This window comes from Meriones unguiculatus, chromosome 8 (assembly GCF_030254825.1).
Source record: "Meriones unguiculatus strain TT.TT164.6M chromosome 8, Bangor_MerUng_6.1, whole genome shotgun sequence".
Classification (NCBI taxonomy): Eukaryota; Metazoa; Chordata; class Mammalia; order Rodentia; family Muridae; genus Meriones; species Meriones unguiculatus.
The window spans coordinates 77,679,228-77,703,894 of record NC_083356.1 but is presented as its reverse complement, the minus strand read 5'-3'; the positions used below and the strand labels follow the sequence as shown (position 1 = coordinate 77,703,894).

Sequence of the window (24,667 nt, the reverse complement as noted above, 5' to 3'; positions counted from 1 at the left end):
CTTTGGTCTCCCATTAACTTGCAAGAGGTGTTGTTCTTGTTCCCGTTTTGGTCTCACACTTGATTGGCAGCTTCATGGGGCCAGGCTTCTCCAAAGCAAGCAAGCAATTTGACAGAAGCTGGAATGGTTGGCTGGAGGGGGTTCCACAGCAGCAGGCAGCTTAGCAGACCCTGAGATCAGTTAGCCAGGCATCCTGACCTTGAGTTCCTAGGATAGAGTTAGGTAGTTTCCCATGGGATTCTCCACTAAAGAGATAAAATTCTAGGTAAAGCTGAAATGGCCTCCGAAAGAATACAAGATGGAGGAACCTCTGCCCTGTCTTACCTGTTACGGAAAGCAGCTCACAACCAGCTGCAACTCTGTTCCAGGAGATCAGACACTCTTGCTTCCTCAGGCACCAGGCACACATGTGGTGTACACGTGAGCACACAGGCAAACACTCATGAAAACACAAGTAAATAAATTCTTAAGATTTTGCTTGGGGAGGGAGAAAGGGATTGGAAATCGAAGCTTAATGAGAATGACTGTACGCCACAAAGCCATAGGAACTATGTTAAGTTTTTTAGTTTTAACATCAGGCCCCCCCCCAAAGTCAACAAAATCGCCGTCCACTGGGTCCATTTGCCTCCTTCCTTCCTCAGAACCCCTACCGTGTTCCTAGGGATTCCCTGAGAGTGTTCCCTCAGGAGAGGAGAAATTCATCCAGTGACCAGATGGGCCTCGATGACCTCTGACCCCAGGAATGGGTGTGAGGACTCCTGTCAACCGAATAAGGTTTTCTGTGGACTTGGAAGCAGCTCATAGTCTGTCTCCCAGGAAAACATCTACAAACAATGAATTTGTCTTTCTCTCATCCTGCCCATGCATGGCTGAGAGCCAGATGCCTGCAGACATTTCACTACCATGCTGACGGACGCTCGAAGCTAAGCGAGCCAGTGGGAACCCTAGACATAGCAGCTTGAGTCAGGCACCGGTGTCCCTAGACTCCAGACTCACAGAGAGCTCCTGAGGCAGTTCAGTGCAGGCTGGCTCTCCATCATATATGTCCAACACACCCTGTCCGACCCAGCACAGGGCAGGCTTGCTCCCCCAATGCACCAGGCTCTGTACACGTAATCTTCTCCCACTTAGCAGAGTCCTACATTGGGGTACGCCAGAACCTCTCAAATCAAAGTCAGGATCCCACTGAAGGACCAAAAGGGTTTACTGGGGTAACTTACAGGAGCAGAGATTAGCCACAAACAGCTGCCTCCCCAAAACCCACCACAGCACAGGGTGTGGCTCCCAGAAAGCGGGGACCCAGAGCTCATAGAGCTGACAGTGCAACAGGGGGAGAGATGTCTCTTCCTGACACGTCAGTCATTCTTAGCTTCTCTGAGGCAGCTTGGCTCCTCTGAGGGGGTCTCTCACAGCCCCTGACAGCTTATATAAACTGGGGGAGGGAGAGCTCTAGTAGATTTGGTCAGTTTCAGGGACTTTCTGAAGCTTCTGTGCTGTTTACTTCTGGCCTGAGCCTCACAGGTCCCCCTCTGAGATGAAATGTTTTATCTCTGGGAGAAAATTGCTCACAGGCCCTGGGAGCAGTCTCCGGTTGTGCCACGTGTTTTCAGCATGTCACACTTTCCAGGCCAACTGCTGTGTCTGCTAATCGTTTTCAGCATGTTTCACTTGCTAAGTCAACGGCTGTGATTACGAGAGCCACCGTTTGGAGGTCGGCAAGGCAGACGGATCAAGTCTAGCCCCTTAGCAGAGTATTCAAGGCTTAGCAGAGTGACAGGCTTGGGAAGCCTGTCCCTCTCAAGCTGCTCCGGCCACGTGTCCGATTCCGAGTGCACCCCTCTCCTCACAGCACCCCACCTTTGCTTTTTCTACAACCCTGCCGGTAGTGATCTGCCTCCACCCGCAATCCATCTCCTTTTCCGCTTGGAAATTTTCTCCTCCGTTGCCCTCATCACCCTGGCAATGACTCAGAATCTCTAGAGGAAGGGCCCCAAGGGAACCATGCTTCTAAAAAGCTCCCTGGACAGTTTCAGGGCCCAGCCAGAGTTGGAAACAAGAGTGTAAACACACAACTCTCTCAGGCTTCCTAGGCTACCTCACCCTGGGCTCAGCTCCATCGTCACGTACAGATGCTCCAATAACATGGAGTGCCATGAACCGAGGGGAGAGCTGGCAAGAGGAACCAGGAAGGAAGGAGGGGAGGGAACAGGCCCCATCGTCTAGTTCTCGGTGCTGGTCTGGCTTCTCCCTGGAGAACAGCTTTTGAGGCAGACTGTGGGAGTTGTCCAAGAGGGAGTTTGGATGCTCTGAACACCAGCAGGGATCCAGGCCACACTGGCCACCAAGGAGTCCCTCTCCTGTGCTCCACAGGCTGCAACCCGGGGGATTCAGGGGCCTCTCTGGCTGCGGCAGTTGCCAATGCAGAGATCACACCAAAGAGTCTTTTGAGCAGCAGAATGAGCAGAAGAAACCAGCTGTAAAGGCAGGCACGGGCAGACATGACAGGATGTGGCTCTGTGACAACACATCTTGCCCAAATCCTACTCCAGCGATTGCAGTTGGCTTTGCCCTCTCTCCCCAGCCCTGCTCTAAGGCCACGCCTCCTAGTGACAGTACAGAGAGAGGAGGAAAGACTCACGTGCTCATAGGAGATATACAACTCAGTTGTCAGCCAGCTCAGAACATTCTAGAAGCCAAAGGTGCCCTACATCCACAACAGCACTGTAGACGGCAGTCCAAAGGTGAAAATAATCCATCCCGTGGTGGATGATGGATTAAGTGTGTAAATATAATGGAAGAGTATTTACCCATCAGTGTAGACCAATGGTTGCTTTTGAGAGCGTAATTCTAAGTAAAATCAGCCAGACATAGACAGTAAGTATTGTATGACTCCTCTTTGGTGAAGCATGCAGAATAGGCAAATTATCGAGACCAAAAGAAAAATAGGGATTTCCCAGGATGGTGGAGAGATGGGGGCTTACTTAATAAGAAGCACTTAGAAGCCAGGGGTGGCGGCGCACTCCTGTAATCCCAGCACTCCTGTAATCCCAGCACTCAGGAGGCAGAGGCAGGTGGATCTCTGTGAGTTTGAGGCCAGCCTGGTCTACAGAGTGAGTTCCAGGACAGCCAAAGTGAAACATTGTCTTGAAAAAACCAATAACAACAACAATAATAAAAAATACACTCAGGTTGAGGGCTATAAAAATGTTTGGATTAGGCTGGAGAGACGGCTCAGCTGTTAAGAGAACATCAAGAGGACCCAGATTAGATTCCCACACCCACGTCACAGCTCACGAGTGTCTGCAACTCCAGTTCCAGGAGAGGCAGTGCTTTTTTCTCATCTGCTCAGGAGTACATGGTGTGCATACAAGCATGCAGGCAAAACCCTTATACACATAAAATTGTTTTTAATCTTTAAAAGTCTTTTTAAAGTTTGGGTACAGGCAGTGGTAACAGCCTATATCACATTATTGTATGATTAAAATGAAATACTCTGTCACACACAGCTTGCTATACGAAAAACAGCAGAAACTGGGCATGGTGGCACATGCCTAGAATCTCAGCTTTGGGGGAGGCTGAGGAGGAGATCTGCAATTGAAACCAAATCTGGACAACCAAGTGAGACCCTTTCCTAGAGCAAAACAGAACAGGGCCCAGGAAGGGAAGACAGGGCTGCAAAAGTTGCTCAGAGGGTCAAGGCGCTTGCAGCTCAAGCTTGGTGACCTGAGTTTGATTTCTAGAACCCACACAGTGGCAGGAGAGAAGATGATGCTTCTCAAAGCTGTCCTCTCACCGCTACACACACACACACACACACACACACACACACACACAGAGAGAGAGAGAGAGAGAGAGAGAGAGAGAGAGAGAGAGAAGGTTATATAGTCTGTGGTAGAGCACTTGTCAAACTTGAACAGAATCTGCGGTTCAATCCTGAAAAAAAACAAAAAACAAACAAAAAACAGACAATGCCATTAAAGTAAAAATGAAACAAAACCTTTTCACTTTGGCCCAGGCCTATGGAAAAGCTTTGCAAACTTTACTGGACTCAGCAATGAGCAGGGCACTCTCACTCTCCCTCCTTTGCCTCTCTTGCTGTCTCTTAGGTCAGCCCTGCCTCCTGGTTCCATGGTTTCCTGTGCTGGCTAGCTCTTGCCGGCTAGACACAAGCCAGGGTCATCTGGGGAAAGGGACCCTCGGCTGAGCAATTACCTCTATTGGGTGGGCTGCAGGCAAGTGCTGGGGGACATTTTCTGGATCAATGTTTGATGTGGGAGGGGTCTAGCCCACAAGGGAGGTGCTGACCATGGACAAGCCAATAAACAGCGTTCCTCCACGGCCTCTTCTTCAGTTCCTGACTCTAGGTTCCTGTCTTGAGTTCCTGGCCCAACCTCCTTGCATGACAGGCTATAAGCTGTAAGATGAGAGAAGCCATTTCTTCCCCAAGTTGCTTTTGGTCATTGTTTTTATAGCAGCAACAGAGAGCAAACCAAGACACTCCCCAGTACCATGTACGCTCAGCTCTCCTTGAGTGCCATCAGCTTCCCAAGGACCACGATGCACGCACAGGAGGGTAGACTTCATCTGCTCGCTCACAGGCACCTGCCCGGGCACCACAGAGTCACCAGGGTCATGAGCAGGGTTCAGAGCCACGGAATGAGGAACCAGAGACACGCCTGGGGAGAACACCCTTCAGAAAGCTTTTATTGAATTCAATTTCCAAAGCATGGATACTTGAAGCAATTTTGTAAAGACCCTGAATTTTCCCAGGGCTGGTTTTGGCTACTGTAAAAAACAAACAAAAACAAAAAACAAAATAAAACAAAACAAAACAAAAACCCACGCACACACACCATAGTTTTCCCGCTTGCCATGTGATCTCTTTGGAAGACGGACAGTCCTCAAAGGCACTGGGTGATGACTTCGGTGGCTCTGGCCCTCACTCAGGCAGCCAGCTCAGCCAGGGCCCTGTCCAGGGGGTCCACGGACCAGTAGCTGTCATCCCAGCCGAGGAACCAGCCCACGAAGGATGGAGGCTCGAAGCCTTGCCTCACGATGGTGATGGGGGTCCGCCGGTCCCGGTTAGCTGGGTCCGTCTCGATGTACCGCTTAGCTGTAGACACACGAGGAAAAGGAGACCAGGAGCTCTCAGTGCCCTCTCAGGGAGGCAGCAGGGGTTGCCAGAGACTACGCCCTACTGACCATCACAACAGCTTACAGGCAAAGACTCTAGGTGAATTTCCCCCCAAACAGGAAGAACAAAACTTCCTGTTCTGAAATTCCTGCTTCACAAAGCTCTCAGCCCTTCCCTGTGTGTATCATTCCCCCTGGTGATTAAAAGATATTCAATAAAGAGACTGTTCTTATATTCCCAGCCTCTAGATTAGCTTCCAGGATTCTGCCTTCCTACCTGGGGACCCTAACAAGGGAATCACTAGGCATGCTGGGTATTGGCTCCCCTCTGTTCCTTTCCCTGGTAAGCGGTTGGGCATTCTGAAGGGACACTTTGATCTCTTCACACCTGCTTTTGCTCACACCTGTCCCTCAGGTATGCTGACCCTCAAAGCCTTGTCCTCAGCTTGGGGGCAGTGGGAACTCCAAGGGACTGTATCTTTTGCTCTTTGAGGCATGCCTTGAAGGTGATGGTGAGATTTCATCTCCCTTCCAAGTCCCCATGGCTTTACCACAATCACCAGAGTCAACTGACCTGGGCTGAAAGTTCCGAAAATAAACCCGTCTTTATGAATCGATTGTCTCAGGTAATCACAAAAAGCTACTGGGATATCACCCTGAGCAGAGCTCTAGAAGGTCAGACTATGAGCAGAAGGTCCCCATCCCATGGATGCTATTAGACAGCATCAGAAGCTGTTGCCACCTACCCACAGCCAAAGACCCCACCCCCACTACAGCCAAAGACCCACCTCACCCACAGCCAAAGACACACCTCACCCATAGCCAAAGACCCACCCCCACCGCAGCCAAAGACCCACCTCACCCACAGCAAAGACCCCACGTCCATCCACAACAGCCACAGCCAGACCCACCCCACCCACAGCCACAGACCCACCCCCAGCTACAGTCAAAGACCCCACCCCCACCCACAGCCAAAGACCCACCTCACCCACAGCCAAAAATCCACCCCCACCCTAGAGCCTTGGGTCCTCACCAGAGGTCAAGGCTTCAGTCTTTTCCTCTTCCTGTGAGTCCTTTCCAACCCAGACAAAGACCTGGAGGTGAGATGTGAAATGAGAATCACTTGAGAGGTGCTGGTGACAGTCACTGCCAGATAAAGAACAAGGGTAGAGGTGAGTCCTGTCAGAAATAGACAAAACTCCACAACTAACAGCCGTTACACAGCCACTGAATGGGCATGAGACAAAGGCCACACGGTGGTGACCTACAAACGCGCTTGGTGTTAACACGTGCTGGCCTGTCACAGCGCTGTCTTCCGATTTAGTTACCAATGCTGTCAGGACAGTCTGGGTCTCCAACTTCTCCTGAAACACTGGAGGATCTGGAAGCTGGGCCACCACCTTCATCGCTCGGATGAAGCCAAAAAGTGTGCCGATTTGGTGGGTATGTCCAGTTTGCCTCAGGCTACACATTCCTCACACCAGACCGCTCACTCATAATCATTGCAATTCAGGGGCGGGGTGTGGATTCATTCAACAAATGAGTGGACAGATGTTCTCAAGCCTTCATCCGACAAATACGCAGGAAGGCTATACCCATCCCTGCATCCTAACGGACACCTGTCTAAAGTTTGTAATACAAAGCCCAGGTCAGGAGCTAGAGAGATAGCTCAGAGGTTAAAAGCACTGGCTGCCCTTCTAGAGGTCCTAAGTTCAATTCCCAGCAACCACATGGTGGCTCACAACCATCTATAATGAGATCTGGCGTCCTCTTCCGGCCTGCAGGCAGAACGCTAGATACTAATAAATAAATCTTTAAAAAAACAAAAAAATAAAAAGCCCAGGTCGCTGTGAGCCTTATAGTAAGTTTGGTCACACTCAAAGACCTCTGCTGATTTTTACGCACTGTCTGTTTTCTCTTTTTTGTGTATGTATGTGTGCACACTTGTGGCACAGTGCACAGGTAAAGGTCAGCGGACAACCTTGGGGGCGGGTCCTCGCCTTACACGGTGTTTGAGGTAGGATCTTCTTGTGCACTGTGATGGAACCAGGCAGGCCAGCCCACGAACTCCTGGGAAGTCTCCTGTCTCCCATTCCCCCATTCCCCTCTTGCCTCGGGAACTTGGTGTTACAGGTACACCTGGCTCGGCTTTTCCTCGGGCTCCGAGGACCTGAACTCAGAAGCTCATGCGTGTGTGGCCAGTTTATTCACTGGGCCATCTCCCCATCTCTGCATCTATTTTTATGTGTCTCTCAAGCGAATCATATTCAAGAGCGATTGCCATTTCTCAGTGGCATTCAATTTTATCGAATGCTTTAGACAAGAAAATGCCAGGCTCAAGGCTTTTCCTTATCTACCAACATGCTCCTTACAGAACCAACAAGCCCTCTGAGTTGGGGCCAGCCCTGTGTCCCTTTGGCTTGTCTCAGGATTCCCAGCACTTAGCATTTTGCCTGGAAGACCGTGATGCTAAGAAACACTGGCCTAGGACTTCCAAGGATAGGCATAAACAGGTGATATCATCAATGGCCTGGTCAATGATGACAGCCAATGGTTCAGGCTGCAAACACGTGCTCTCACTGAGCTGCCCCAAAGCTGCCCCATGGGAGAAAGATGTGGGCCATCCTACAGCCTGAAGGATGCTGGGAGCAGGCACCTGATAAAAGAGTTATTGAGCTCATACTCCCATGGGAATAAACCCAGAGGGGAGCAGAGGCCGATGTGACGTCCTTCATTAGTGCTGAATGAATGAATGGCTCATCTTGGAGCTAAGAGTCCAGATTCCCCTGGCCTCCCCCCGCCTTTCCTTTCACTCACCTGGTCCCAGGTGTCCAGGAGCATGACATCATCGGTAGCCAGGTCTTCCTGCATAAGCTCGCCAGGAACCTCTTCGATCTGGGAAGGGTCAAAGGAGGTTAAGGAAGAAGCAGCAGCCCCCATTGGTACCCAGGATGAGTTCAAACAGCTGGTCTTGCCTTCAGGGGCCATCCCCCTGCACCGGGCCATCAGACCGTTTCTCCAGGCTCTGAGGTTCACCAACCCCGGAAGCCACCTCCTTCTCTAGGCACAAGCTGAAGGCGTCACCTCCAGACTCACCACAAAGCGTCCGATCCTGTTGGAGCAGGCAAAGAGGCGAGGAGGGTGGGCGTCCATCTTCTTGTCCTTCAGTCTTGGGGACGTGCGGTAGGCAGTCTTCCCGCCCAGAGCCTCCCAGAAGCCATCTGTGAGGGGAGATCACACTGGCTGTCAAGGAAAACCATGGCCCTCCATGAGCACATCCCACCAGACCCCAGATTAAACTGTGGCCAAATCCAGTTTAATTTGGCTGCTCCCCACTTTAAGATCCCGGAGGGCTCCAGACAGCACCTAAATTCATACAGCCTGGCACTGGCAAAGCCAGGAAGAAACTCTTTTCCAAGTCCAATTTCCATATTCTTTCTACAGTATCTGCTCCGTGTGTGCATGTTCTGTCTCTCTGTGGCCATTTCTATAGAAAATTTATCACAACTGAAGACACACCTTCCTCGTGTCCATTCATTGCCACCAGCCACATTTCAAGTGTCCAAATTCCACAGTGACCATCAGCCACCCAGCTGGGGCTGAGAGACAGAGAACACCCATCCTAATGGAACTGTCTGTGGGACAGAGAGGCTCCACGCAGGCTAAGCTGTACTTCACTGCTTCCGTGAGACACCAAGAAAATGGGGGATGGGTTCTGAGTATCAGCACAAAAGAGGGCTGAGGCCTGGAGCTGTGGCCTTCCTTTCCCAGTCTCCCTCACAAGACTTCCTGGGAAATGGTTATCGTCCCCGGAGGCCCTCTTGGACCATCCACTCCAAGTTCTCCTTTCTTCAGGAGACGCGGGATTCCCCTGTCGCTGGCCACCACCCTCATTCTGTCAACACGCCGGAGAAGGGTGTGGGGATGGAACCGCAGGCAGGGGGGAAGTGATGGGTCCCCGGCTCTTACCTGGTTCCCTGCCCTCCTCCACCTGCACTGGCTGGGCTTGCAGCACCCTCAGCAGCTCCTGGGCCCCAGTCTTCTCTGCCTCACTGGCTCCTGTACCCACCCACAGGTAGGCAGCCGAGGGGGTTTTCAGCACAAAGGCGTCGTTGGAGTTCAGAGCACCAGCCTTAGGCATCACCTGGAGGTGTGTGTGGGGGGAGACAGGCAGCACTCAACCCATCAGGAAACAGACCAAACAGCCCAGCCCTTCTCCTGCCGGCCAGGAGACCCTGCAGGCCCTGCAGCGGGACAAACTTCTGTGATGGAAACTGTGTAAGGAAACCTAAGGGGCAAGGAGCTGTCAGAGCAGGGATCCCTGAAAATCTGCTTCCTTCTCCATCCAGACCCACCTCCCGGGCCTCTGGAGGCCTACTCATTGGGCCTAGAAGACTTCAAGAGGGAAATCCTGCCTGTGTTGTGGAACCTGGCATTACCTCAACAGCCCTGGTGGCTCCAGAGCTGCTGGCTCGAACTTGGAAGAGGCGGGTGCTGGCAGGAGTTGTCTGCCCACCATCTCGGGAGGTGCCACCCTTGTAGATGATCATGGGCTTCCCGCCAAACAAGCTCATGAGGTGTGCAGGCTCCTTGCCTTGGACCACTCGGCTCTGGCAGTGAGAGAGGAGAGAGTCAGCTTTTTCCCTTTCCTTCCTTCCTTCCTTCCTTCCTTCCTTCCTTCCTTCCTTCCTTCCTGTTTTTTGTTTTTTGTTTTTGTTTTTTTTTGGTGGGGTGGAATGCATTCCCTCCAGTAAGGCCACCACACTGTGTCTGACTGTCAGGGAGCACTGTGCAAGAAGCACCTGGAGTCCACAGCACCAGGGTACCGAGATGGTGTCACTGCCAAGGTTCCCTGGGTCCTGTTTCCCACCCTTTGCCTCTGGGAAGCCTTGCCCTGCAGCCTCTGAGTCTGGTCCAAGAACCAGGAAAGCCCAAGTTTGCAAATATGACCTTAAAAGGAAGGACAGATGGCTTGAGCACATGCTTGAATGCTGACGTCGGTCCGAGGCATGTGAGAGGGCCGGGGCATGGGAAGAGCCTTTCAGGTCTAGAGGCACAACCACACCCATGCAGCCTGGATTCCCAACGCTGTCTCTAGCCTGTCTTCTCACTTAGATCTAAACACAGCACATGGATTTCCCTGTCCTAAACACGCCCTGCAGGGATCAACTGTCATCCCCCGTGGGACAGCCAAGGGAGAGTACAGAGATACTGCCCAGAAAGGACAGTGTCTACATATCTGGATGCAGACATTAAGTCCAGCACATAGAATCCCTGCATAAATATTTATTGCATAGGTAGGTGAGTAGACAGACAGATGGGTGTATGGGTGGGGGAATGGATGAGTAGGTAGGTGGGTGAGAGTGGATGGATGGATGGATAGATGGATGGATGTGTAGGAGAGTAGATGGATGAAGAGATGAAGGGATGGATGGATGGATGGAGGGATGGATGGATAGATGTGTGGATGTGTAGGAGGGTAGATGGATGGATGGAGGAAGGGATGGATGAATAGATGTGTGGATGTCTAGGAGGATGGATGGATGGAGGGATGGATGGAGGGATGGATGGATGAATGAGTGGGCAGATGCATGGAAGAGTGGATGGATAAGGACACAGCTAAGTGAGCAGACAGACATGGCCCTGGCTGAAGCCCTAAGGGACACTGCTGTGACTCACCTGGACAGGAGTTCCTCCCAATTCCTCATCTAGCTGGGCAGTTAGGATGGCCGACGCAGCAACTTCATCCTGGGTAGACTGGGCACCCTGCCTAAAGGAGGGAAAGAGACTCAGCTCTAGTTTCCAGAGAGCTCAGGGCTTCTTCCCTGCCCTGGGCTCTAGCAACCTGTGAGCCTCCTTGTTGCAGGGATGGAACTGAGAGGGAGAAGTACAGGAGCTGTGGGGAGAACCAGAGACAATGGCCTAGCCAAGCTGTCCACTCCTGGTGCAGCACATTGTCTGCTTACTGAGGTCCTGGTACACTGGGAAGACTTTCTTGTCCTAAATGTGCCTGCAGGGCAACTCCCTGGATCGCTTGATGGACACACAAGAGAGGGTACTGAGACTCAAATACAAAGTGTACAAAAGCAGCCAGGGCATTTCCCTGTACACAGACACGGGTCAGAAACAGCAGGTATGATGTGGGGAAAGGCATCAGTCGATTAGCCTCATGGGGATATGTGCAAAGGACTGCCCAGATGTTCACTGAGAGATGAGAGAGGAGAGTTAGGGAGACTCAAGGTCCTCGTGCCTCCCGCTTCTTGCCAAGGTTGGGCCTTGTACTGCTGTACCTGGCACACACCATATGTCAAAAGCCCTCTAAGAATTCTGTATCATATGTTGAACTTAGTGGTACAGGCCTAAAGTCTTAGCTGCTTGGGGAGTTGAGGCGGAAGGAGAGCAAATTCAAGGCCAGTGTGGGCATATTAGCAAGCCTCCGCCTCAAAACGAAAGGTAAAAAGGTACTGAGCTTATTTCCAGACCAGTGGTGCAGGCTAGCCTCGTATGTACCAGGCTCTGGGTTCAAACCCCAGCATCCCCATATCTCTGCAATAATGATATGTGCATTATCTAGTTTAAAAATACACATGTTTTCAGCCGGGAGGTGGGGGTACATGCCTTTAATCCTAGCTCTTGGGAGGCAGAGGCAGGAGGATTTCTGTGAGTTTGAGGCCACCTTTTTTTCTGCAGAGTGAGTTCCAGACAGCCAGGGCTACACAGAAAAAAAACCCTGCCTCAAAACAAAACACAAACAAACAAACAAAAAAACTCAAAAAGCCAACCAAAACAAACAAAAGGCAAATGCTTTCAAAAGTATGGGGTTGTCAAAGAGTCTGTGTATGAGATTCCTGAGCATCTCTCTTCAGGGGTCTATGGTCACGAAGGAAAAGGACAGGCTGTGCCACAGACCCGGGAAGACCGAGGGGACACAAGGAAGAAATCCCTTGTGGGGTCCTCGGCCCTAGAGCTGTCCCATGGAGTCTTGGGTTAGGGTGTGGGCCAGAAGAAGACATGGGAACGAAGATCTGGTGACACTGGAGTAGAAAGACAAGTGCACAGCGCTGCATCAGCCAGCCCACAGCTGCTTGGGCTGTGGGAGAAGCAGGTGGGGACGCGCATGCGTGAGAACCGGCCAGATAACTGGTTGGGTTTTTTGTTTTGTTTTTGCAACTTTTCAGTGGGTCTAAATGAAAATTTTAACAAAGAAGAAATTCAACAGCTATTATTCAGACAAAAGTCTGAAACTGTCTAGCAACGGAGACACCATTTTCACTTATTGTTTGTTTTTCAGTGCTAGGGGAGGGACCCAGAGACGCCAGCCTCAGCATGCATGCTCTGCCACTGAGCCACACCCCTGACCCCAAAGGCAGATTCAAAGTCTGTAAGATACCCCTTCAGAAACGATGACAGTGACAGTCTTGAGTTGAACAAGGAAGTTAGATGAAGCGGATGCAGGCAAACGGGGACCCCCGAGTGTAGCTGGCAGGAATACCAGAATATGAAAGGCTCCAAGCACTAGCTAGAGAAGCTGGGGCCATCTATCAAAGTGACAGGTCCATCGGCTCTCTGAGTCTAGCAATCTACTTCTGGGAAGCCACCACGGAGTTTCCTGTAAGCACCCACCTGTTGGCTGACGGTTATTAGTCTTCATGATGCGTGGACTAGCACCCACATAGGCATGGGTGTGGGCACATGCCAATAAACCACGGTATAGCAACGCAAAGGAATGGCACGGCTGTTAGGCACACACAACCCACACAGGAAGCTGTCAACTCCAGGAAGCCAGCGTCCAAAAAGCCAGTTACAGGGCAATGCACGTAGCCTCTGATTACACTCCATAGCCTTTCCAGTAATTTATGCAAAAAGAAGAAATAAAAAATTCCTCAACCGGTCGAGAGGAAAGGGTGGGGCTTGGTGGATGAGTTACCTGGGCAGGGGTACCACGAAAAGTTGAAAAGGTCAGGATGACACCTTTGGACTCTGCTTTGGGTTTGGAGCAATGTGATTTTATATATATATATAAACACTACACATTTATGCAGTGCAGGATAATCTGTAAGTGTTAATAGCGGAAGCTTCTGGAAGGATGAACTTGTATGAGGACTGGACTGGGCGTGTCATACGCTAATGACAAGGAGCTCAGAGTTGTGAGTCTGGCTGAGAATGGGTCCCAGCAGGGTGTGGCTGCCTGAACTCAGGCTTCTACACTCCAGACTCCATCCCTCCAATCAACTCAGTCCCCTTCGTCACTGTAGCCAGGTCACCATAGCCGGGCACAGCCAGGGCCCCCGACGCTTCCCCGCAGAGAGCCCGGGCCCCTCACCAGTTGTAGATGATCTGTCCCTGGCGGCCCCCATGGCGGTAGCTGTACAGGATGATGTAGCTGTCCCCTCCATAGAACTGCCCGTATGTGGCAGGGTCCACCGGAACCTTGTTGGAACCCTCGATTCTCCAGATCTGCAGGGGTAGAGCTGAGGTCAGACACCCAGCACGCAGAGCTGCCAAGGGGCATGGCAGAGATATGACCCCAGGGTTCCTGCTCTGGCTCTTCCTAGCACATCTGGCCAGCAGCTCTGCGGTCCTGGCTGAAAGGCTCCTCAAGATAGCTCTAGCTTAGAAGACTGAGCCAGGCCTGAGGCAAACCTAAGCCCCATTCTCCGGGAGGTCATAGGACTTCCAGCAACTTCACCTCTCAGAGCCTCTGTTTTCTCACCTGAAAAGTGGTGGTGACAACAGTTAGGGGAAACTCCTTCAAGCCTTAAATTCTGGTCAAGAAGATGGCAGGATGCCCTGTACCATGAGCTGGCTCTCTCAGGCTCAGCTGCTATTAATAGGATTGGCATTATATCACCGAGCTTTCCATTCTCCCCATGGTAACGGAATCACTAGGATTTGATGGGCCGCCTCATCTGTCAGGGCCATAGTTGGGTGGCCTCAGAATGACCTCAGCAGGCGGATCTCTACAGGGAACTCTGGCGACCTCTGGTGGTCAAGTGGAAGCACTGAGCCCTATAACGCACAGTCTTGACTGTGATGGGTCATTCTACCAGTGAGAAAGTCAGGCTCAGAGAGTCAGACTAAATGGGCACAGCAGACCGGCCAGGCTCAACTCTGTCTGCTAAATGCTTTCGCTGCCTCCTCCGCACACCCTGCAGGAATGAAAGAACAGCACCCACGCCAACAATCGCAACGGTTGCTATATCTCTTAGGGAAACGATGGACACTGGCCCGGAATGGACTTTGGGCCTTAAGCATCTACGAACACCCAGTCCCAGGTGCCTCATCTTCTCTCCCCTAAATCTCCCCTCCCCAATGTTCCAGCTCATGTTTCTGCCTCCTACCTATTTTTGTGGTAGGTTTTTAAAGCACAGGACCAAATCTGTCATACATGTACTAAAAACAAAAGAAAAAACAAAAGCCCAAAATATGTTATTACTGCTGTACCCCATGAATGGCACTCATGGTCCTCCTGAGGATGCCACCAGCACCATCCTCCTCAAACAGCAGGTCCCACCTGGAATGTGGCCCCGACTCCCCGGCAGCAAACTCCTACCCCTACTGTGATACCCAATCTCAGCCACCCCATTCCAACTGCCCTTCCCATGTTCCCACAAAATCCCCTGGGCTTCCCTTCGATTCTGGGAATAACAGATTTCAAGGCTCTGCTATGGCTGTGGTCACCTCCCCTCCCATCCAGGCATTGCTAGGGAAGAGGATGGGGTCTGGAAGCCTGGCACACAGTAGACACTCATACTAGGGGAAATGTTTGTTGCCAAAAAGAAACAAAAAAGTGAAAATGAAAAGAATCTCACCCACCACAACTGTGGGGGAAAAAAATCCCTTGAGAAAAACACCCTCAGGGAGGTAGAGGGCGGGCATGAGTGACAGCCTAGGCACAGCCACACCATAACAAGTACTTAGAAAGAAACTGCCTTTGTTAGAAAGCACTGGCTCCTGCCTGGGCCCCCAGGAGAACTGAAGCCGGGAAGACATCTAGGCCTCCATTTTGCTTCGGTCTCCCTCCAGGGGGCGTGTGGCTCACCTATCTCACCTGCCTTCAAGAATGAAGGCACAAAGATGAACCATTGTCCTGAACGCGCACTCACTCTTGAGGGGCTGGTCACCTCCAGTGATGGTGAGTACCCAAGAGGGCGGGGCAGCACCCTGGAATGCAGCTGGCCTCTCCATACTTCCTTTTGAACCGGATCTGAGATGACTAACCAGGCCATGCTTGGCCCAAGACTGCTCATTTATACACACCTACAGCCCCAACTCTCCCTCTGTTTAAACCTCAAGCTCACGTGTGTTCACTTGGGGGTCTTGAGGCCCCTTTTCTTGCTCTTCCCAATGTGACTATACTGATAAGCTCTGCGTCTGCCCTTCACCCTTCTCTAGCTGCAGTAACGCGACAGTGACCGACCCTGGCTTGTGGAATCTGGTGGAGCCAGGCCCCAGCTCTAGGACTGCGGCTCCAATACCTGTTTCTGGCCAGTGCCATCATCGTCCATGCCATGCTGGGCGGCCATGGCGGTGGAGGTGTGTAATGTGGCAGCATCGAAAGGCACGCGCTCCACGTTGGCAATGTGGCTGGAGAGGTAGGCCAGGCCGGGACCATCTGTCTGGTCTGGGTCCCGCCAGTTCTTAAAGAACTGCTTGAAGAGAGGGGTCTCGCCACCCTCTGGGAGGACTGAAACCTGGGAAAGAAGGAGGGGATAAGATGAGGCAATGCTGCCTCGCAGGAGCCTCAGGTCCATGTCCAGTCCCTGAGGAGGACGGGGCACCCTCTCCATCCCTTACCCCCACTGAATGTCCCTTTTCCTGGCCTCAGACCCTCACCTGGGTCTGCCTGGGGTACTGCATCTTGGAGATGAAGTCAGAGGCTGTTTTAAGGGCGGCCTTCCGCTCCTCCATGTTAGCCTGCTTGCCTGCCAGAAGTCGGAGAAATGACACAAGGTTAGCAGCCAGAGGTCCCAGAAAGGGGCAGCCAACCCACCTCCCTACTCTCCTAAGACTTAAGACAACAGCCAGGGACCGCCACCCCTAAGAGCTGAGGGCTCCTAGTTTGAAGAGACACCCCCTCTGGGGTCCTGGCCAATAACAGCACCATGACAACCACCGTAGCCAATTTACTGGGAACAGATTTGGTGCTAAACCTACACAGAGATCATTCCACTTAGTCTACACACGGCCTTAAATCATGGAGGTCATGGCCGTCTTGTTCCCCCTCATATATAAGGAAACGGGTGTCGCAGAGAGGTTATAGGAGTTAGTATGCCGAATCGGTAGATACCCAGGCTGAACACTGCACAGAAGCCTCCTTCCAAGGCAATGTGGTCCTCTCTATCCACAGGATAACCTCTGCTCTGGCCCACGAGAGCCTCTAATAGTCAGGTGAGGCCCTGGCCAGTGCATGACCACATTCCTCGGATGGCCAGCCCAGGTTCAGGGGGCCTCTCAAGTTCTGGCTGTCTCTGCCCACTGCCTCCCTCCTCCTCCCAGCCCCAGTCTCAATGTCTGAGGAAGCACTGGGGGGTCTTCTCAGATGTCTCTGGGCTCTCAGGCCCAAAAGTCTCACAGGAGTCACCCACCCACCAAGACTTCCCTGGTGCCTCCTGGAACAATCACCTTCACAAAAGGCCCCACACTCAGTGGAGAGTTCCAAGACTCATGATAACATACTGTTTAACCCTCTTCAGCATGCTGAGGTCCAGCAAGTACTGGACCCACAGAGCTCCATCTTTCACACACACACACACACACACACACACACACACACACACACACACAGTGTTAATTCACTTCTCAGAAAACTGATCTTGTAAACATTCATTTGAGCACAAACAGGGACTCAAGCCCAGCAAGGGTTTAAGATCATACAATGAGTCAACTGCCAAAACAGGCAATCATTTAGGATCCTGATTGCCTTCATTGTCCCAGCACTCTGTTCTTCCTGGGACTGGGATCCTGGAAGCCTCTGCTGGCAGGTGGAACCTAGGTCCCTGCCCCATACCTTTCCAGACAAAGATTTTCCCGTCTTTGCCATGGTCCAGGATGAAGCAGTCCTCGGATCTCAGGGCGCCCTGGGCGAAGGGGTTCTCATCAGCCACGAGGGAGACTGACATGGTACCTGCGCCGTTGGAGACCTGTGGGGACCGAGAAGGGGGCATGTGAGCACCCCAGGCAGGCAGGGGGGCAGAGCAACACCCAGGCCCACCCAGCTCTGCAGCACAGCCGAGCCTGCTTTTTGCTTTCCACCTAGCATGGACACTGCACCCGGGATAGAAGGTGGGGGAATGGAGGAGAGGGGGCAGGAGCTTGGGGCTGGGCATGTAGCTTGCAGTTGGTGCTAGCCTAGCATACACAAAGCCTGGGGCTCTATTCCCCCAGCACCACATAAACCAGCCGTGGAGGTACACGGCTGTATTCCTAGAACTCAGGAGGCAGAGGAGGGGATCAGAAATTCATCCTCACCCACCCAGTGAGTTGAAAGCCAGCCTGGAGTTCGTGAGACCTTGTCTTACTAAAAGTGTAGGGTCACTGGGAGTGGTGGCACATGCCCTTAACCCCAGCACTCAGGAGGTAGAGGCAGGTGGATCTCTCAGTTCAAGGCCAGCCTGGTCTACAAATTGAGTCTGGGACAAGCCAGGGCTACACAGAGAAAACCTGTCTCAAAAAACCAAAACCAAAACAAACAAAAACAGAAAGTGTGGGGCCTCTGAGAAGATATAGAGTTTGCTGAAAAGCTTTTTTTCTTTTTTTTAATTTTAATTTATTTTTATTTTTATTTTTTTGCTGAAAAGCTTTTGAAATCATGAATAATGAAAAAAAATGGCAAGAGCCAAATGTGATGTGCCGTCCTGGACTGTACTTGGAAAGAACTTGAGAGAATCAGTTAATGTCTATGATTGGTTGGCAGCACTGGCCAGTCTCTGTCACTTAGCTGACAAGCGTCTCCTTATGTTAGGATGCTGAGGAGAAGCAGGATGACGGCATACGGACTATCTGCATTATTCCTGTAAATCTAAGAAGTTCCAATATAAAGAGTTCATTCAACTTAAAACAAGAGGTGTCCACTAGCCAAATCTCACAAGACTGACTCTGGGTAAGCCGAGGCTTCTGGATCCCCAATGAGGGAAATTTGGGAGCTGGGGACTGCCACACAGCCAAAGCCATGAGCCTCAGGGAGGGGGAAGGGCTGGCACCTGCCTGGTGCGCACAAGCCAAGGCCTGGAATGGCCCCACCAGCACTGAAAGGTAGACCCAAATACACACAAGGAAGACATCATCAGAAATGTTAGCACCCTTGCCTGGTTCTGCAGTGCAGTGTTTTCCTGAGATACTCTTTCATCCCCTCACCCCAGTGCAGACTCCCAGAAATCCTACAAAATTCTGCAGAGATGACCCCTGGCTAGGCACAGTGGTGCACACCTGTAATCCTAGGTCTGAGACAGGAGGATCAAGGCTAGCTGGGGCTGGAGAGTAAGTGAAGATCCTGTCCAACAAGTAACAGTAACAGAAACCACAAATCCAACCGAAACCAAAACAACAGCAAGTTTGCTTCTTCTTCAGAGAAGGAGTGGGGAGCCAAGTACTTCATGTTCAGCTGAGCTCAGCTCTTATCTCCCTGTCTTCGGGAAAACAGCAAACACACTGGGGCCTGGGACATCAGGGCAGCTGAGCTGGGGCTCCTGCCTCCCAGCCTGACCCTGTTTAGTACAGAGACCACACCCCTGGGGCTCACCTTGTAGAGCTTGGCCAGCTTTCGATTGGCTGCGTCCTCCTTGGCTGTGTCCTCGGTACCTGCAGGCAGAGCCGGTTTGGGGCCCAGCACCTGGAGGAGGTGTCAAGGTGGGGGTGGAAGGTGGCCATGAGCATGGAGACTTCCGAGAGAGTGCCCCAAGAGGCCCGGCTACATGGACAGCCACGCCCATGCCCCGGGTGGAACCCGCCTGGCCCTGGCATCTTGAATCTATTCCTTCTGAGAAAAAGCTCACATTGTTGCCCTTCCCTTCCTGTGCCCCTCCTCCAGCCTGAACTTTCCCTCAGTCATCTACTTTGCATTTGAGCCAACTGTGTCTGTCAAAACTGGAACCTCAAGAGTCATGACTTCATAGCTTTGCTCTGCCCCACCCCAGCTAACTAAAGGAGCTGTAAATAAACAGGCGTGTCAGAAGAGGACAGGGACAGCCAGGTCTCAGTTGTTTCTGCTAGTCCTTAAGAAATGTCGGAAGAACCTTCTTCCTAGCCTGCTCCTCTGGAAGACTTGGTCCTCCTTGCCTGTGTGCTCCCAGCATGCCTCACACCCCAAGACTCCAGATCTCAGGGAAGTTACAGCTGCGGGCGGGGAGCTATCTTTCCACTCCCTAAGTGCTCAGGCTAGGTAGAAAACAACAAAAGGTCTTGAAGGGCAGGAAAGGACCTTACTAAATAAATAAGTCTTCATAAAGAAGGCAGGAGTAGCCTGCTCCGTGTCCCCGACTCCCCCTCCACACACACACACACACACACACACACACACACACACACTGCCCCACAGACACCTGGAGCATGGCTTCTGGCTCTCCACCCTCTTCAGACACGTGTACTTGGGCACGGCCACTCCTCTCGTTGTCCCGGATGCCCTTGGACACCTGCGTGGCCTTCAGCCTTTCAAATTTGTTGCTGCTGGAGCCACACCACTGATAGATATTCTGTAAGAAGGACAGAGACCCCAGGAAGTCAGAGCCCAAACTTTGTGCAAAGCTGCCTGTCAGGATGGCATCATGCAGACGGCGGCTGTGTACCAGGCCCCCTTGGCCTGAGCTTGCCCGGGTGAGGGCTGGCACAGCACACATACCCAGTGGAGGGATCTCTGCCTTTGAGGATCCTGCCGTGTACAGCAGCTAGCTTGCTGGCTGCTATGGCTTTGCGTGTGACTTGTTCCTCTGACGTCCCTGTTGAAGTGTGGTGGCATTTTGGCAATGCTCAGAGGACAGGCCTTTGTGATTAGCGAGATTAATTTGTTGTTGTTGGTTTTTTTTTATGGGTTCAGTTTTCCCTACTGCAGTGCAGACCACCTCTGTATCTCGACTGGTTTGCATGTGGCCATTTGCCTGTCTACATTGGCTCTTTTGTAAAGCAGCCAGTCGGTGTCTAGACAGCCACCGCCAGACCTCTCGCTCCCCAGCCTGTGAGCCTAAAAACAATGGTTACTTAAAAGTTACGTCATCTCTGAGCGTCTGTTATAGCGACCCCTGCTGGTGCGAAGCAACCCTTCATGCACCATTTGTTCCCAGCCCAGAGCGTTCCCGACCATACACTCCGCCTGTCTGCTCAGTTTTATTTTCAACTTGACAAACCCTAGAGTCGTGTGGGAGGCGGGAACCTCAGCTGAGGAACTGCCCAAATCAAAGGTGGCCTGTGGCCAGGTTCTGTGAATGACTGCCTTGACTGAATGACAGTGGGAGGACCCAGCCCACTGTGGGCGGTGACTTCCCTAGGCAGACGGGTAAGCTGTATTCCTCCGCAGTTTCTGCTTCAGTTCCTACTTGAGCTCCTGTCCTGATTCCCTCAGTGGTGGACGATGACATGGAGGTGTGAGCTGAACCAAACCCATTCACCTCTCAGTCGCTTCTGGTCACGGCGATTAACGCGGCAACAGAAAGGAAGCTAGATCATCTTGTGAGCCAGCAACGCCACTCTCAGCTACACACCCACCGGAACTGCATATACACGGCCGCATGGGTACAGTCACCGGGTGAAACCCACAGAACGGTAGCTGGGACTGTAAGGAGGCGTGCCATTTTGTTTCAACAAGAAACTAGGCTGAGGCTGAAGTTTTAGGGTGCAACGCCTGGCTACGAGTGAGCATTTGCAGGTTTGTGCTCATGTGGACCTATGAGACTAGGGAGGAAGCACCACGTATTTACCCGTCAGCGCTCCTGGGGGTGTGTACCACACACATTGTCATACACCAAGTACATAGGCAACCGATGATGCTATGTCATACGCTGTGGGTCCAAGTCAACACCTGTAGCCACTCACTGAAGTGTCCACGGTGGACAAGGGCCTACAGTTCTGCCCACAACTTAGCTGTGTGCTTGGAAGTGAGTGTCTCTATTTTAAGTGAGTGAATATATTTTATTATACAGCTGTGCGTGTCATGCATCAGGGAGGCTGCCTCTCGAGAACACTGTGCAGAGGATGGGGGCCCAAGGTTCATGCATCTACGCGTGACGGGCTTCAGTCCACGTGTGGGGATCTAGTACCAGACTCCTCCACGCCTGCTCTGTCTGCCCGACACATCGGGCCCTCTGATCTCCGTGGCCTGTCCCCGGAGTGTTCATGTACCCGTTCACAAGTGTTCGTCCCTCCCCGGAGTCAGACCTGGCCACCACAGTGGCCCTGGAAGAGGGCGGGCAAGACTCACGTTTCCCAGGTCCAGAATGAAGCAGTCGCCGGTGTTGAAGCTGTCCCAGGACACAGGCACCTCCGTGGCACGGATTACGCGGCGTCCTTTGACCTGGAAGAGCCTCTGTACCACCACCTCATTGGGTACCACGTGCTTGAATCCAGATGCCACGCCTCCTTTCTGTCAGGTAGAAGGGACAGTGTTAGCGGGGAGTGGGGGTGGGGAGGTGGGAGAGGTGGGGGGGTAGGGTGGGGTGGTGGTGGTGGTGGTCCAGTGACGTAGATTGGCAGGAGACTGGGGTGAGAAAAATTCCTCCGCCCAGCAGCTGCTCGGCTTTCACTGTGACTGTGTCTGTTAGTGAGACACTCTTTTCTGAGGTTCAGGAAAATGGATAATATTTACCAGGGAGCACTTGGCTAAGAGGTGTCAGCTTCCCTACGAACAAACTACACCCCACAGAGCCTTACACTCCACCTAAAAGATCCCTGGAGCCACTTCCCTGGATCAAAGGGCTGCAAACACTCTTCTCTCAAAATCAGCATGCACAGGAGCCCCCGAGGCAGCCTACTCAGGATACTCTTCAAGGAAAGGGATCGTGACCAAAGTGGGGATGCTCCTTATTCGCTGTCCCTGACTGTTGCACAATGCACACAAACACAGCAAAGGCTCCTACGACGAGCACCCTGCTCGCCTTCTGTGTCACATAACCTCTGCATAGCTCCTCCATCCCGCTCTGTTCCACCACCTGTTTTGCAATTCGCTCGTGCTAATCCAAGCCATCTCCGTCCCTCCTTCCCATCCTTGGAGGTTCTCTGAAGATCCGCTTAGACTTCCCCAGCCCATATGACCCATCTCCCTTCTCCTGCCGTGTCCAGTCCACTTGGGCCTTCAGAGGCAGGAAGAGGGAGGGACAGCCTCCACCACAGTGCTGGGTGGCTTTCACTCATCGCCTCCCTTCTGTCAGCCTCGGGTCTTTCCTCCACCCTTTAGCTACCACCATATTCTGGAGGAGCCTGCTCACGGGCTGGCTTCCTCGCCTAGGCTGCTGCGTGCTTTTGGCTCAGTAGGAAGCCAAAGCTAGCCGGCTGGAGCTTCTCCAGCTCCGGGTACCCGCCCTTGATGTTGGCTGTGCCTTAGCCAGAGAAGTGAAGTGGTCTCCTCAGGCGTGCTCAGCAAGCCTGTGGCCCTCCTTACTCCACACACCACAGGGGTGGAAGCCCGGAGCTTCTACAGGTCCTCAGACCACCCCAGGCAGGACCCTATCTGCCCTTCTCCTTGAAGACATCAGCCATTCAAACTTTATGGAGGCAAGGAAGCAGAAGTAGCCATTTCAAATCAGCTTCCTGTTATGCAAGCTCTCCCAGTGGGATGGGTGATGGGGCTGGGATCAAAACTCAAGTGTGTCTGAATCTACAAAACCATGTTCTTCCAGCGTCAGGTCTTAGAGGCAGGGACAAGCAGTTCGGCATTCCTAGGGGCTGGAGCGCCCTCTGGTGTCCATTCTTGCTATGGGCGTAGAGCCTATTCAGCACAGCCCAGGCCTAGGTCAAAGCATTGAGTTCTGACAAGAGCACTCCAGGCAGAGCCATGGTGCCCCTCGGTATGAATGACCTCCGTGCGGAGTGGGGCCATATCCATGGCTTTCATCTTGACTTGGAAGTCCACAAGTCAATAGCAAGCCAGGAACTTTTCCCAGCATGGAAAGAACAACTCTGAGTGCAGGTGGCCATGAGGCCTGAACCCCAGAATAATGTTGGGGCTGGAGGAGACAAGGGCCGAGGCAGTCACTGGGGACGAGGCAAGGGGCAGATACGGGGCAGCATACCCCATCACCCCGTGGCTCACGCCACAGCCACCCACGGGACCCCAGGGCCACCAGACTGAGCGGTAGGAAGGCTGGCACCTGCTGTCCACGCAGGACCCACAGGCTCTGAGGTAGGAAGAGCCATCGCATCAACTCTTGACTGGCGAGCCTGAGTGTCCTGATGCATGCCAGTCACTGCTGCTGACCCAGGGAAAGACACTTGGGGAGAAACACACATGCATTCACACACATGCACATATACATACATACACATGCATACACACACATACATATACACATCATACATATGCACATACATACACATATCACACACGCACAAACATACACACATCACATACATACACATATACACATACATACGCACGTGCATGCACACACATAAATAATAAATAAAGCAAAATTCTCAGAAGAACCAGCAGATTGACAAGGGAAAGGATGGGAATGTTTAGGAGTTTTTTTAAATTACTTTTTTAAAAAGGATTGATTATTGCTACCTAGTCTAATTTTTGGATGGGGTAGGAAGAGATTGGCATCAAAATCTTTGAACAAAATTATGCAGGGTGAGTTGTTTAAAGAGCCACTCTCAGAATAAAGGCGAGAGGCTGGTCGTCAGGTTTGTGGGAAGAAGCAAAGCATCCAGCCACCATTTGGTTTGTGCCCACAGGGCCGGGCTGCCAGGATATTCCCTTCTGACTGCGGCTTCCTGCTGTTGGCTAGTTTATATCAAGCTTGATTACTCTGCCAGCAAGATGGGGGGCACTAAAATCCCCATGAAAAAACGAGAAGCCAAAGTGTGCACAGAAAAAAGAACTTCTTGATGAGGCTGGACCTATTCATCCAACTCAGAGACATTTTCTTTCTTTTTTCCTTCTTTTTTTTTTCTTTCCTGAGACAGGGTTTCTCTATGTAGCCTTGTAGACCAGGCTAGCCTTGAACTCACAGCAACCTGCCGGCCTCTGCGGGGATTAAAAGCCTGCACACCACACCTGGCTCCCAGAGTCCTCTCCTAAGAAAAGTTCCCAGCACATGTCTCATTTCCAGCTGTCTCACGGCCCAGGGCTCCCAAGACTCTGATAGGCCCAGTTTCCCTTCCAGCAAAGGACTTAAAATAAGCCAGCCTTGGGAGGGTGGGCAGGGCTCTGGGTGAGGGTGAAAGGGGAGAGCCGGAGGGTGAGGGATAGAGGATCAGAGCTCTTCCCACCCCTCCCGGGACAGTGACTTAGGGATGACCGGGGTGGCAGAACAATAAAGGCAGGTCTCCCTGGCAGCTCCGTGTCCCCTCTCTGCCCCTTCTGTGACTCCAAGACAGAAGTGGCTCC

At 52.1% G+C, this 24,667-nt stretch overlaps 2 protein-coding genes across 6 annotated transcripts in view; both read right to left on the bottom strand.

Moving 5' to 3' along the window:
• Window positions 1-24,667, bottom strand: part of Cntrl (centriolin) — a 327,805-nt gene that overhangs the window by 114,393 nt on the left and 188,745 nt on the right. The gene's annotated exons all lie outside the window — the stretch shown is intronic.
• Window positions 4,678-24,667, bottom strand: part of Gsn (gelsolin) — a 52,775-nt gene continuing 32,785 nt past the window's right edge. For all 5 annotated transcript variants that reach the window (XM_021653680.2, XM_021653682.2, XM_060390019.1 and 2 more), the window contains 14 exons: window positions 21,542-21,703; window positions 19,674-19,823; window positions 18,875-18,964; window positions 17,144-17,276; window positions 15,970-16,058; window positions 15,612-15,827; window positions 13,457-13,590; window positions 10,813-10,903; window positions 9,573-9,743; window positions 9,103-9,277; window positions 8,230-8,354; window positions 7,951-8,028; window positions 6,167-6,227; window positions 4,678-5,113 (listed from right to left, as the gene is read on the bottom strand). In XM_021653680.2, coding sequence (XP_021509355.1) covers window positions 4,944-5,113; window positions 6,167-6,227; window positions 7,951-8,028; window positions 8,230-8,354; window positions 9,103-9,277; window positions 9,573-9,743; window positions 10,813-10,903; window positions 13,457-13,590; window positions 15,612-15,827; window positions 15,970-16,058; window positions 17,144-17,276; window positions 18,875-18,964; window positions 19,674-19,823; window positions 21,542-21,703 — 1,845 coding nt within the window. In that variant the 3' untranslated portion in view covers window positions 4,678-4,943. The remainder of the gene's footprint in view (window positions 5,114-6,166; window positions 6,228-7,950; window positions 8,029-8,229; window positions 8,355-9,102; window positions 9,278-9,572; window positions 9,744-10,812; window positions 10,904-13,456; window positions 13,591-15,611; window positions 15,828-15,969; window positions 16,059-17,143; window positions 17,277-18,874; window positions 18,965-19,673; window positions 19,824-21,541; window positions 21,704-24,667) is intronic.